At 37.3% G+C, this 14,179-nt stretch overlaps 3 protein-coding genes across 4 annotated transcripts; all 3 read right to left on the minus strand.

Moving 5' to 3' along the window:
• Positions 1 to 6,493: 6,493 nt before the first annotated feature.
• Positions 6,494 to 7,229, minus strand: LOC113290619 (monooxygenase 2-like). The gene is made up of 2 exons (XM_026540204.1): positions 7,085 to 7,229; positions 6,494 to 6,999 (listed from the first exon to the last, which is right to left on the minus strand). The coding sequence occupies exons 1-2, from the start codon at positions 7,227 to 7,229 to the stop codon at positions 6,494 to 6,496; spliced, it is 651 nt and encodes a 216-aa protein (XP_026395989.1).
• A 523-nt stretch (positions 7,230 to 7,752) lies between these two features.
• LOC113287143 (monooxygenase 2-like) lies at positions 7,753 to 9,871 on the minus strand. 2 transcript variants are annotated; one of them, XM_026535822.1, is made up of 5 exons: positions 9,109 to 9,871; positions 8,952 to 9,018; positions 8,614 to 8,790; positions 8,293 to 8,524; positions 7,753 to 8,199 (listed from the first exon to the last, which is right to left on the minus strand). In XM_026535822.1, the coding sequence occupies exons 1-5, from the start codon at positions 9,336 to 9,338 to the stop codon at positions 7,850 to 7,852; spliced, it is 1,056 nt and encodes a 351-aa protein (XP_026391607.1). In that variant the 5' UTR covers positions 9,339 to 9,871; the 3' UTR covers positions 7,753 to 7,849. The 2 variants fall into 2 exon arrangements, with proteins under 2 accessions (XP_026391607.1, XP_026391606.1); XM_026535821.1 differs by having other exon boundaries at positions 8,614 to 8,810; positions 8,956 to 9,018; positions 9,109 to 9,185.
• A 136-nt stretch (positions 9,872 to 10,007) lies between these two features.
• On the minus strand, positions 10,008 to 13,134 carry LOC113287142 (probable mitochondrial saccharopine dehydrogenase-like oxidoreductase At5g39410). Its single transcript, XM_026535820.1, has 2 exons — positions 12,149 to 13,134; positions 10,008 to 10,958 (listed from the first exon to the last, which is right to left on the minus strand). The coding sequence occupies exons 1-2, from the start codon at positions 12,818 to 12,820 to the stop codon at positions 10,263 to 10,265; spliced, it is 1,368 nt and encodes a 455-aa protein (XP_026391605.1). The 5' UTR covers positions 12,821 to 13,134; the 3' UTR covers positions 10,008 to 10,262.
• Positions 13,135 to 14,179: the final 1,045 nt, after the last annotated feature.

Here is a 14,179-nt window from a genome sequence, read left to right on the forward strand (position 1 = left end):
TATGCGTCACTTGCATCCCTGTAATAGACCTCCCCCACCTAATCTGTTCAACGTCCTCGTTGAACACAACCAAGTACACTCAATATACTTTTTCTATGGCCTTGTACGCTTCTGAGACCTTCTCGAAAATCAAAAAACTTTGCTTGGCCTTTAACTTTGCCAAAACTTCTCTGCCTAGTACTTTATGCCATCACTTAGTCTTACTGCCTTACCATTGATCTACTGATCTTGAACTTTGTTGTTGCGTCGCGACCGCTTTCAACTCCATCTCAAATCATATATCAACACCCAAGTGCAAACTTGAAAATTCTTCTTGCCAATTCCCTGAATTGTGCTTGAACTTCACATGAATCATTTGTTCCTAAGTGTACACAAGTAATGATTCCTCCCAACTGATCACACTGATCATTGCTATTGTCTTATGCCTTCATTTTCCGATTTTAATTGCACCACGCAACATAACAGGACTTATGCAAGACTTGGCCTCAATTCTTCAATCATATGCGCCTACGCCAAATCATGCCATGCCTTAAGGTATGCACCATATGATTTCATACCACTCTTGGTATGCGCCAAAACCTATATCCTTTGCTTCACTTTGCCAACATCATTACTTTCACTAGATTTGGCCTCCAAATCATATTGAAAACTTCACCTTCTTGTACTTTCATCATTGGTATGCCAAAGAATCAGCACCTCGTTGTACTTTGCTTGCATTGTCGCTACACCTTGATTGAAATACATGAATTTGGTATAGTCATGACTTAGGATACCCGGGGCTCTCCTCCGTCGCTTTAAAAAGAAATATCCTCTTCACGCGCCTTCGAAACCAGCAATTTAAGCATCACTTGCTCTTTCAAACTGATACGCTTTAATATAACAGAAAAACAATACCATGTTCTTCCTAACAATGAGTTACTCTTAACTCATATGCTTGATGGACTTACATCTTCATTCTTGTTGCGTTACTCCATGCATTCGCTGCCAAATGCCTTCGAACTTCGACATAACTGTCAACAACAAACTCGACTATGCCACCAACTCCTCTATTTTCTTCTTTTCACTTTCAGCGCCTTCTATTGCATATTTTGGCTTAATATGCTATGTAGTATCTTCCACGTGAACTAGATTTACTTTGAAAGAAAGAGGCAAGTCTTTAATCTCAAATACCCTCATTCATTACAATCTTACATAGAGAGACTTCATTTCCAACACCAAGGTCCACTTCGACCCAAACTGAAAGTATACTCAAACTTGAGCAAATACTCGCGCCAATTGATTGCAACTTGTAAGACCTAACAAGCCTTGCAATACTGACTTCATCTTCGCTTCTAAGAAACAAAGGAAGGGAGACAACACCTACTGTCCCCAATGTAGCAATTCACTTTGCCACATGCACTCTTCCAACTATCAATGTTCTTATGCAACTCCCATAACGAAGCACAATATAATTGACACTTAGTTGAATACTCTTTCAAACTGATGTTATTAAGTTGCTTTAGCTTTCATGAAGATTTCTTCAAAAATGACCTCATGCAATTCTTATGCATCACCACTACTTTGTCCTTCTTTTCCATGCATCTATGATTCGCCTAACTTGTATCTCCAACCGCATCATGCATCTTGGCCACGCCCAAATCTCATTTGGCGCATGCTACTGTTGCATACATACTATGTCAATTAGCACTCAAATCTTGACACAAACTTGTGTACCTTTGCACAACTGGAATGGATTTAACTTGGTGATTCTGAGCATCACCATAGAGCTCAGCAAAGTCATATCACTCAATGACTTCCGCGGATAAACACTTTGGACAATTTTAACGAGGCACAATCCTTGCAAATGAGGCGCCACTACCTACGTTCCATGAATCAAGAATGCCGCATTCTTCTTCAAACTTGGAACTCATTTTACTGCCCATGCATAACTGGCAACTCTTGTCCTTCCCCTTCTCCAAAATCATCTTTGTAGCAATATTGATTTGTAGTTGACAAGAACATCCGCTTGTAGTTATGATCAAATGCAGGTCTTTGAACACCCTTGTTCAAGCATATTGATCTCACTCATAAACCCGGTGCAAACACACTCCTTGTGTGCATCTATCATCAATGAAGAACTCTTTGCAAACGCAAGACCTTGGTGTATCGGTTTTTCCCTAACTTGCGCTTCTTTCTTTGGCCTTTCAATAAGCTTTATGCTAGATAAGAATTGTCCCTTCAATTCTTCTTTTATGGCATCACAATTGCCACAAAAATGCTAATTCACAATCAGACTTTGCATTACCACCAAGGTACATGCATTCGAGAGAGATAATTTTAATCTTTCATCAAACTGGCTACGATGAAAACACCTTCCTTCTATCCCATAGACATGTTTTCCATATACTTTGCCACTGCAAAGGCCATCAACGTCTTTGACTTCAGGAATTTTCGCAAAATTCCCATTACCACTTGTAATGTACTCGCTACTGATAACACTACGAATATATGCATTCCAAATGCATAATCTTTGCATACTTGTGAGAAACATGGAATTTAAAACACATGACTTGCATCATAGAAGTCAGCATACTCCATAGTTTTGTCATGCCATCAATTGAAAACTCGGTTTTCAATGACTCTTGCACGTTCGTCTAACACTTTGGGATGGAATTTTGACACCTTTGTCATAAAATTTCATGGCATACTGCTACTTCAAGCTTCAAGTTCATTCCAATTGATCTTTCCACACAATACCAACTTCTTATAGTCTTCATACTAGTGAAACCCAAACAATTCTTCGCTGAATTTGACAAACAAATGACATTAAATTGAGTAAAAGAGAGAAAAATCAAGAACATCGTCTCCAAACACCGCTCTGATACCTGCTGTCACACGCCCATTTAATCGCCTAAAATTTTCATGGGACATGACCGGCAATACTCTTTGGTTCAGTGACTCAACATCACCCACAAGTACTCAGCCTTGCATACTTACATCAAAGTATGCATCTTCCTTCACTCATAAGGCTTGGCAAAACGGAAGTCTTCATCTTCTTTCTCTCTATCTCTTCATGCCCCCATAAGCATAAGAGGTTCTACCATGCATCAAACCAATTGACAAACTCTCACAAACCAGCAACATCACAAACACAAAGACATGAAACAATTAACCCATTTTATTGTATCAAAGGAAGATTACATCAAACATGTTCGTTTACTTCTGTGAGGATATGCTCTTTCACATTTATATCTACATGAATTCAGATTTTATGCTTATATCGGTCGACAGTTTGCGAGTTCGGAATTGTCGACATCCATATTTACGATTAGGTGTGGATTTGCGAGTTCGGAATTGCACAACCATAGTATACATTGTTTGAAGAAAGAGCTTGTCCGTATTCGTTTTTGTGTATCTCAGTGACTTGGTCACTATTTAATGTCCGAGAAAACATTATTATTTTTTCTTAATCTTGTTTATGATTACTTAGAAGTTAAATGTTAATTATTCCCACTTTCAGTTTTCAGAGACGGATCAGAGTTGCGCAGCGAAAGCCAAAAGTGTTGACTCCGTTAATTAGTTAACTTCTACTATGTTTATTATGTTGTTTATTGTATCTGTAAACCAATTGACTATTATATATGTATCATTTGAGAGAAGTTCATGTATATATATTCTGAGCGGGGTTAGTTTTGGGGATAAGTTTTGTAGCAGATTTCTTAATTGAATGTTTAAGTATTTGAATTAGATTCGTAGTGCCTCTTTATTTAGTTAATCTCTTGGATTAGTCAGCTGATAGCTTAGGAGGAGATACAGAAACTTCATATATCTCACTCTAAAATCACTTGACATATTTCATTGTGATAATGCTTTGGAGAAAGCATATCTAATGAAGAAAAACGAACGGGTAAGTACAACTTCTGACAGAGAACTACTCCATACACCTACTAAGAACGACCTGGTAAAAGAATAAAAGTATCACACAATAGAAAATGATGATGACATGCCAACGTTGATCGAACTCGATAAACATGAAGATGATATGGACGAGATTATGGAGAAGGATCATGACATGCCACCGTTGGTTGAGATAGATGAAGACGCAATGAAGTATTTACTTATTAATAGGGATTAAAGATACCATAAGCATTTGTTTTTAGGCACACCGCTTTTGAAACATATTATTATTCTCCGGCAATATATTATTTAATTTTTTAAAACCGTGTCAATCTTTTTTATCTTTAAAATAAATTAATTATATTATGAAACTACGCTTAAAAAGCAGTTCAAACACCACCAACAAACGTGTCAATTTTAAACTAAATGGATGAGAATCTTACAATTAACAGTGCTATCATGGTGTTCTTTCTTGGAGACCAGTGTATAAGACCTATTAAGCTATATCATGAAACTACGTTTAAGAAGCAGTTCAAACACCACCAACAAACATGTAATTCTGGCAAAGTTATAAGCAAACTGGACTCAACATAGTACTATTACATTAATCGACTTCTAAATCTAGACATAAATAAATGTATCTCTGCAGTAGCCATGCATGCAGACTTCTAGCATTCCACATTTCTTTTTGTTTTGTTTTGTTTTATAAAAATTGCATTTCACAAATTTACATGTGATATATATATATATATATATATATATATATATATATATATATATATATTCGAAAACTTCTACAAATAAACCCGTTGGATAAAACAATTTAATAATAAAAAAAAAGGTTGGAAAAAAAACGTGTAATTTTAATTATTTTAAATCAAAATTTATGGAGTCAATTTTTTTTTTAATTATTTTAATATCTATCTATAAAATTGATACATGAATTTGGGTTTATAATAACAAATTTAAATCGCCAAATCATTAGATACCTAAAAGGTATCATAGTCCATCCCTTTAAAAAATCAAACTAATCAAATATTGTTCGAAAAAGATCAAATACATTTGATCACGGGTGTGGGGCAAAGCCCGATACTCTAAATTAGCTGATCCACCGATCCCGATACGTAACGCGGGTTACATACTAGTATCCGATAATAATTACACTCTCTCTTTCCATCTCTGGCGTCTAGACTTAATATTGTTTTAGACTAAAAAATATCTTATGTTTTTTGTAGCGCCGTGAATTATGTAGATACGCATGGCAAGAGTCAAATTTTGTGCAACTACTTTGGACGCGTGTCACGTACACATAAATGAGGTGGCATCCCTCTCAGGTGCCACACGGCTTTGGAATGATCTCAAAAAAGTAGTAAGAAATACAGAGACGGCTCTTGAAATTGCAGACTACTACGACACTGCACGAAAATTAGGCTAGACGGTGAGCTCCGACCACTTCGGCTTTGTCTCCACATAGTACATGAAAAGTCCTTCCTAATTCAACCATTGAATTAGGAAGGACTTTTCATGTACTATGTGGAGACAATATATAAATGTAAATGCAGGAACATTGTAAGCAAGCACCTGTACCTTTTAAAAAACATGGTATGACTTGCCCCAGCATGCGAACTTCCTCTGGAGATCCAAAGCTAAGCCAGACTCTTAATGGCTCACAAATTTGACCTGCCTTAACTGAACCATTTTACATGCAGTCATGAAAATATCAGTTCTCAACCCTTAGAAAAACTTAATTGCTAATCAAATGCATACAGGTAACACACGATTTTGCTAAAGTGTTTCGACTCCTCATAATTCATGCAAATGCCTCTTTAGCTGCGCGGTGAAGTGTTTGGTTTGTAATGCTCACAATTTTATATCATAATTCAGTTACTTCCTGACAAAACAACGTCTGATAACATAAATTATACAAGGCGGATAACAATTCAGGATATCGGAATGATATTTGGATTATCATTTTGTTCAATCATTTAGAAACCAGACAAGCGGTTTTATAAACTGGGTATAGTTGGGGTTGGGTGTTTGAGTCAATGAAATTGCAAAAAGAAAAAAACATTAGGAAACAGTTTGTAGGAAATGATAACTTATAAGCAGCTTAGAACATATTAAAGAGTTACACTGTCAGTCTAGGGGGAGGCACTATCACTCAGGTTTTTAACAATTACATAATTGAAGCGCTGAGATGCTAACCTTGCATGTATGACCTTGTATTATTGCAGCAATTCTCCAGATGTCCCGAGGATTATAGACAAAGAGCGAGTATGACGAGAGAGAGAGAGTTAAATGTGTTAAAAGGGACAAAAGATACAAGAAAGAATATGATATTGGTATTACCTGTACCAAAGATGGAAAGTAGAATCTGAGCAACTGGCTAATATGCAGTTACCAAGCAGTTGCAGGTTACCCCATGTTATCAGAAGTTTCTCTATACAGCAAAAGGTACTCAATTAGTTTGAGCGCTAAAAGAACAGACTTGTGGAGTGTGTATCTAGATCAAGTAAGTCCTTGTTCCATTGTCAAAAAAATATACAATAATGTCAAAAAAAATTAATGGAGAAGTGGGGCATCGATCCGACGATAAGCGAGCGCTCTACCATCTGAGCTACAACCCCAGGTTGAGAGAACGGCAATGACCATCATCATAATCATGGAATTCTGATACAAACCATCCAGCTTCACCTGATCCTCCTTGTTCCACCCACCCAGAAAAATATGATGCACTAACCAAACTAGCAACTCTCCACCTCCTCTCTTTCACATACATTTCAATTTCTGTCTCTAAGTTCTTGTTACATAATTTTCTTCCATTTCTAATATAAGAATTCCCTATATGACGCCCCAGTATAACAGCATCTTCCAATACTGCACAACCGCCTTGGGCTAAATCCGGTGTCATTGGGTGCAATGCATCACCTGCGACAGTTACTGTCCCTCTGGAAACACGTCCGATTATTATATCCCATGGATATCTGAACTTCATTGGTGCCCATGTTAAAGTGGTCATATCAGAGCAACGAATCACATCATGGACAATTTGAGGGAAATTCGCCACCCGCTGTAACACATTTTCCTGTATCACCTTAGGGTCTCCGGTGGACAAGTCGCAATCTGTTTAAAATAAATTTTAAGTACCCAGCCAGTATGATATGAAGTGTTTTGGACTAATTGGTGAAAGAATTGGTTCTCAATATACATGATGTTTGTGATGTAGATGAAAGTAAAAAAAACCAATATATCTCTTTATCGGTGATGGGAACAACACCAAACCTACGACCTGTATCTATTAACTGTAGCGGTGCATGTTCCAAACCATGGCCTTCCAGATATGAGTCACACATGGCGTGCTTCTGGCGATCTCAAACAGAGCCATCCTAGTTCATCTCAGGTAAGATGAAAAGTAAATTTTAGAGTAGAGTATGACTTGATTGAAGTGAACTGTGAACGTACCCTCCTTTAGGTCCAACTAGTGAGCCGGTTGTCTTAACTCCATTTGCAACATTTGTGATGTATGCCCTTTGAATCGAAACAAGCAACATAAAAAACTTCCTTACTTTTTCTTTGATCAGAGACTATAAAAATAACTTGATTTATGGCTAATGCAAGAGAGCACGATTACGATTACTGGAAAGACCAAAACTAGGGGGGCTGAACTTATGAAGCCTGCACCAGTTAGCTAGCATCAATGGATCATTCAGTTTTCCAGTTTGATCTCTCTATAGCATTTTAGTTGATATATACAACTTTGAATCTGTTACAGCCAACTAGAGCACCCGGGTACAGAAAATGTATTGATCGACTAAACAAAGATCCAACAATTAACCAATTCACCGATAAAGAAAAAGGGGAATCAAAGAAAAACGATGCCAAAAAGAAGAACATAAATTTAAATTAAGACAAGATAGAAGAACCTGTGAGTTTTACTTTTTGATAGGGGGATAAATTGGAGCAAGTTTATGAGCTACAATTTGATTTCTTTTTCCAAGTCTTTTTGGGACATAACTCCTCCCTTTCTGATATAGGAATTTCCTATATGACGTCCTAAAACTACAGCATCTTCTAATGCTGTACAACCACCTTGACCGAGATCTGGTGTCATTGGGTGCATTGCATCACCTGCAACAGTTATTGTACCATCGGATACCTTTCCGAATATTAGATCCCACGGGTATCTAAATACTAGTGGTGCCCATGATAAAGACGGCACATCCGAATGTTGTATCACATTTTTTGCTTGTTGCGGGAGATCAGCTACGCGCTCTAAGATTTTCTCTTGTATCACCTGTGGGTCTCCTTTCGCCATCTCTTCTTCTGAAATTGAAAATTCTGACATGATTATTTTGCACATTGAACAACATTTTATCCTAGGACGCATCACAAAACTTGATAAGGACTATACTTTACCTTTGTTAGCGGTGGTTTGGTATCCAATGCCCCAGTAAACATCTGTATCAGTGAGGGGAGCGGAACCAAACCTCCAACCTTTATCAACAAACTGATGCATTTCATGTGTGATTCCATGACCTTCAGGAAACACTGCCACTCCACGCACTGCATATCGACCTGAGTTCACCACATCCTTAAGGCCTAACCATTTTGACACCACAGAATGCACCCCATCACAGCCTATCAGAACCTGTCAAGTAATTCAATTTCAGTATATTCAAAATACAACTAATCTTATATTTCAAAACAGCAGTAAGGATTCTGGTGTTGTTGACTGACCTCAGTATGGATAGTAGTCCCATCTACTAAATGTAGGATTACTGCAGTTGAATCTGCTTCATAACATGTCTTTGTTTTTTCAATTGACCGGAGCTTCCAAGAAAAACGGATCGTATCAATTGGTAATTCTTCTAATAAAGCTTCAAGTAAGGCTCTTCTGTGGACCGGACCTAGATCCTCTTGCAAGCCATTCCGCCCTGCATTTTACGAATTCCAGTCCTTAACAAATTGTGTCATACACAAGCTATCATATGTCAAAATATTCATTTGAAACAAGGCCCCGCATGTCTTCCATAGGATCATGTCTATGGATAAACGAACAGAATCAGGAAAATAACATACCCTTCATTTTCTGTCAAGACAGTCTCTTGGGTAACTCCAGTTGCAACATCAGTCACTCTTCCCCTGCAGAAGGAAAAGCAAAATGAAGAAGAGGAACAATTATAAATTAACTGAGAAAGAATAATTGAACTGGTACGGATTTTGAGCAATTACCCTTTGAAAGGTTTATAAACTGAGGTAAGTTTATGAGCAACACCAAGTGATTCAAGAGCAATCCAAGCATTTGGAAACAGAGTTAAGGCAGCACCAGTAACTCTCAGTTCACTTGCTCTTTCTAACACTAAACTCTTCACTCCAACTCTCTTTAACGCTAAGGCTGTTGCTAATCCTGCAACCCCCCCTCCTGCTATCACTACCTCCTCATGCATCACCGCTTTTTCCATATCTAATCTCTTCGAAATTGTGTGGTTTACCTCTGTTGGTTAGGTATTTATAATTGAATAATTGAACTTCATACTGTGTCACTTTTTTGAATTGAAATTTCCACGAATTTGATTTTTGGGAATTCTTGGTATGCACGGAAAAAAGATTTGTACAATTTTGAATGTCTAGATTTTTCTTTTACAGTTTTGATTTGAAGACTAAAACATTAATCAGGTGATTGATTGAGTGACTAAAGTTGGCTAGGTACAAATTAATGACTGACTCCTAGTGACAGTTTTGAACTTTCCAGACAAACTTTAAGCAAAACAAATCTGGACATAACTCCATCGAATAGTGCATGGGTTTTTTCTGTTGCTATCTGGTCAATTCAATGAGCTGCTCAGGGGGAAACTTCGGCGCAAGAGTCGTGTGATCAGAGTTAAGAATTTCCAACTTCCTTGGAATCTATCAGTGTCAGTTGTCAACGTACAAACCTTCCCATGGGTTACTGCTACACACTTGGCAGACAGCTCAGTTGTTAGCTTCAAACATCTGAAAACTGTTTTTTTCCAGTCTACATTCCAAAAAGCCCCTGTTTTGGTTTGTCTTGGCCAGAAGTGAAATTTTGGTGAAAGTATATCGAGGGAATTTGAAAAAATGAAGTAAACAAATTAAAAACACAACAACCAAAGAACAAGAAGTTCCTGAAAAAACCAAAGAACAGCAAGCATTTGATAGAAGATAGAAATCCAGGGCTATAGAAGCCAGTACCAGATTTATCGCTTCCAGCATTTTATTTGGTTTCACACGAGAACAGTTGTTACTTGTTAGCAGATACAGATTGTCACTAGTCTAAAACTACGACTATTTTATTGAGAAACCTTGACAGTTCTTACCGTTTTTTAACAGAAGCCTTCTTGGAACAGTCCGTAGCTGAGACAGAATCAAGAAGATATAGCATTTTTTGAGATAACATCAAAGGATATCCCATTCTGCTGGAGCCGTTCTTGGAGATCAGTTGGACCAAACACAATCCCAGGAGGAAAAACGCCACCTTTAGGTAGGTTTTTGCGTTGACTCAGTACAATAAGGGCGCACTGCAGAAGGATTACTGGCGTTGTCAGGTATCCAATCTCAGGCCCCATGACTCTTGTAATTATTTCTGTGTCTGGTTTGCTATTTGCCTCTTGTGATGCAAGATTTGCACTGCTGTAACCTTGTCCAACAAACCACATCTTGAATGTAGCACTTTCAACCTCCTCTTCACTCGGACCTTTCTTTCTGAACCATCCAAGGGTGAAAATTGAGGGGAACTTTAGAATAAGCCACCTCCCAAAATTGAGACTCCCAAGGAGGCCAATGTTGACTCCAACCATAATAAACCGAAAGATACTCAAAAGAGATTTGGACCCTAACTTCACTCCAAAATGAGCGGGCTTCACTGTCTGCCAGAAATTCTTTCGCTGTTCAATATGCTCATCACTCTCACTAACCCCAGCAAGACCTTGAGGGTTTTCTGTCAGTGCTGAAAGTGTACGGCGGACAACAATGGAGTCTGCTGAAGGTAGCTTTACTGCCCAAAGGCCAACATTTTTCTGGTGTTCTATTAATGGTCCTTTAGAAGGAGGGGGTCCTGGAATCTGCATGCAAATAATGCGGTTCTACTGTTAAACACCATAGTAACTCATGTTCCATTAATCATACGAGTAAGTGAAAATAATCAGCAAAGAAAATTGGACATGCCACAGTATATTATACATGGGTTTCCTTGTTATACTTTCAGATGATTATGATTGCAAACACAAGAAATACATATTAGGTTAGGTGAATACACAGGGGTGCACAAAGTGAAAGTGAGTCCAGGTAGCGTTGAAGACCAAACATCAACAGTAACATAGTATTCTTAACTATTTCGCCTACAAATTCTGCAGAAATACGAAGGTGAATCATACATCAAGGTGACTTAACCGAGAAGGTTTTCATGATTACCCTCCACATTGACTGTTTTTGGTGACCCCGACATTTAGGGATCATATATTCAAATCCAGGTAACAAAATGTTCTGTTCATGATCCAATATAACATGGTAGTTCAAAAAAACTCTTCAAATACTTCTTTATTTTTACGTTGTTCTCATACTTACAACCAATTTCCATTCCTCTATACAAATCACATACACAAACACCTTTTAATGTTTAGAATCATAATTTAGCCAAGCATTAACACCAAATATAAATCAAACAGTAGACTCGCAAAGCTCCATAAAGATAATGGTTCGAGTAACAAAGATTATTATAGTCGAGGGATTGGCTCACTTAAGGATATTCCAAGTGTTGACTTGATCACTCTTTTTTTAAGAGTTCGCATTTATTAGAGACGGGTGGCTCGATCTAGCAGACTGGATATATACGCTCATAATTTGAAACTCATCAGCATTACTAAATACTAACTGATGAAAAGCACAAACACACAATTAGAGCATCAAACATCTTGCTAATTAATGTGACATCATAAACCGAAATTAGTCATCTAAATTCTTACAGGCTAAATATCATAAGCATGACAATCAGGCATTATACCTTCCACTGTTTGTTTCTCCACCTAGATTACATTCAGTAACATCTTTATCAGTATGCGGCATGTTTGTAACAAAAATTCATGTTTGGTGAAATTCCAAATAAAAACTTTTGAAGTAACTCAAGAGTTAACATTTGCTTATATTCCTATATGCCCCAAAAATGGAGCTTCGACATAGCAAAGCAAATGTAAGGAACCTACAGGTACTTAGTAACAAAGAAATGTAATTAAGAAATGAATGTTTAGAGTGTTACCATTGGTCTAGCTCTTCTAGGTCTGGACTTCCTCAATGCCTGCAACTTATCCACATTAGCAACACCCAAAACAGCAGATTCTAGGGTTCCAAAGTTTCCAACAATCCTCTTCTCAGACTCCAAACTCAAATAAGCCTCAACTCGATTAGGCACGGCAGGTGCCTCCCATTGCTTAGAATTAAACATGAACCCCAATTCAGCTGGAATTGAATCAAATCCACACGCAGAAATCAACAAAGACCCATTCTCCACTGCTTTCTGATGATACATTGCTTCCATTTTCTCCATAAATTCAGGTTCTCCACATATATCCAAGTAATCACAACCAGCTTCAACACAAGCAGAAACAACAGGTTCTCCATATAAACGAAAAGGACCAACACAGTTCAAGATAAGCTTAGTTTTACTACAAAGATCTTTTAGAGAAGATGGGTCTGAAACATCAGCTTTGATGATTGAAATTGAATCTGGGTTTTCAAATTGTGAATTTGATAATGCCCATTTTAGTGTTTCTGAGAGTTTTGTAGGGTTTCTTCCTGCTAAACCTAGGGTTATGAGTGGAGATGTTGAAGAAGAAGTTGAAGTGTTAAGAAATTTTAGAGCTTCTCTTACTACATATTTACCGGTGAAACCAGAAGCACCCAAAATTACAACGTCACAGGAATTCGCCATATTTTTTCAAGAGCTTCTCTTACAGAAGTGAATTGTGAATCAACTCTACTTCTAGAATGAAATTAGATGATGAAAATAAAGCAGAGTCAGGTAAGTCAAGTCAACTCTCTGTCACCCTCCCCTTGCAACAACCTGACTGCACGTATATTAATGGAAATATCAAAACGCTGTTTTCATTTCCCACCCACCAGCACAAATCTTAACCAATCTTGGCCGTTGGGTCGTTCAATTGGTTTTCTTTTTTTTCTTCTTTTAGATGGAATGGAAAGGGAATTTATATTGGAAAAAACTATTGGTGACCAAATTTCATAATCCAATTCTGAACCAATGAAATCCAACCATCCAACAAAATGGTGGAGGAGAGGTAGACCAATTTGGTCTACCTCTAATGGTCCGCGCCTAGGAAGGTCGATTTATATTAGGGGCACGATCGGTTGACAGGGTCTTGTCTCACAGACTCTCACAGGGTGACAGTGGTCGGACGATCTTGAAATCTAAGCAGATGAGATTTTTCAATAATAATTTGGGTAATCCGGGTCCCGTCCGGTGACCCATAATAACTTCGATATTCTCTAGTTGTCATTATCTTATTCACTTCTCTCAGACAGTTACAAAAGAAATTTTTTGAGAAACACAACTGTGATGGATATTTTTTGTTAGGAATATGATCAAATCATGGGGTATTATTATTACTTGATCAAACTTGGAGCATTGAGATTCTAACGATGAAGAATTAGACCCAAATCCTACAACCAAATCAAAACGCCTGTTTGAAACCTGATGATTAAACAGAACCCGTTTTCTCTCAAAGAATTTACCTTTTTTTTTTTTTTTTTTGGAGATTTTGTTGTAAAGGTTTTAATAGGACAATTTACAATAGCAGGGAAACCCAAATCAAAAAGTTGAATGTTACATTAAAGAGACATTTAAGGTCTATTGGCAATTTCATATGATTCAATCTTTAGAGGTAAAGATTTTCATGTTGTTTAAGATTTATTGGTTTTAATTTCTTTTGTGGATTACTTCTACAAATTCCATCATCTTCTTCCCTAAGACCTAAATGTTATTTTCTAAGATTTAATAGAGCATCATGTTTACAGGATTCATGCTACTCTCTTGCCATTGTTCAAAAATACTATTAATCAAATCAAGCGAAGTTAGTTTGTTATCATCAAACAAATTCTCAATCTAGTAGAATTAAAACGTGGATCTCCATCTCTTTGCCATATTTGATATCTAGATTTTTTTTCATAATATTTTCCTTTCGCATCCAGAAAACATCATAGATTTTGATACGATTTCTCAGTCCTTTAATCAGAAACAACAATTCCTTCAATCAGAAACAACAATTTCAATTTC

Source organism: Papaver somniferum, chromosome 6 (genome assembly GCF_003573695.1).
Source record: "Papaver somniferum cultivar HN1 chromosome 6, ASM357369v1, whole genome shotgun sequence".
Classification (NCBI taxonomy): Eukaryota; Viridiplantae; Streptophyta; class Magnoliopsida; order Ranunculales; family Papaveraceae; genus Papaver; species Papaver somniferum.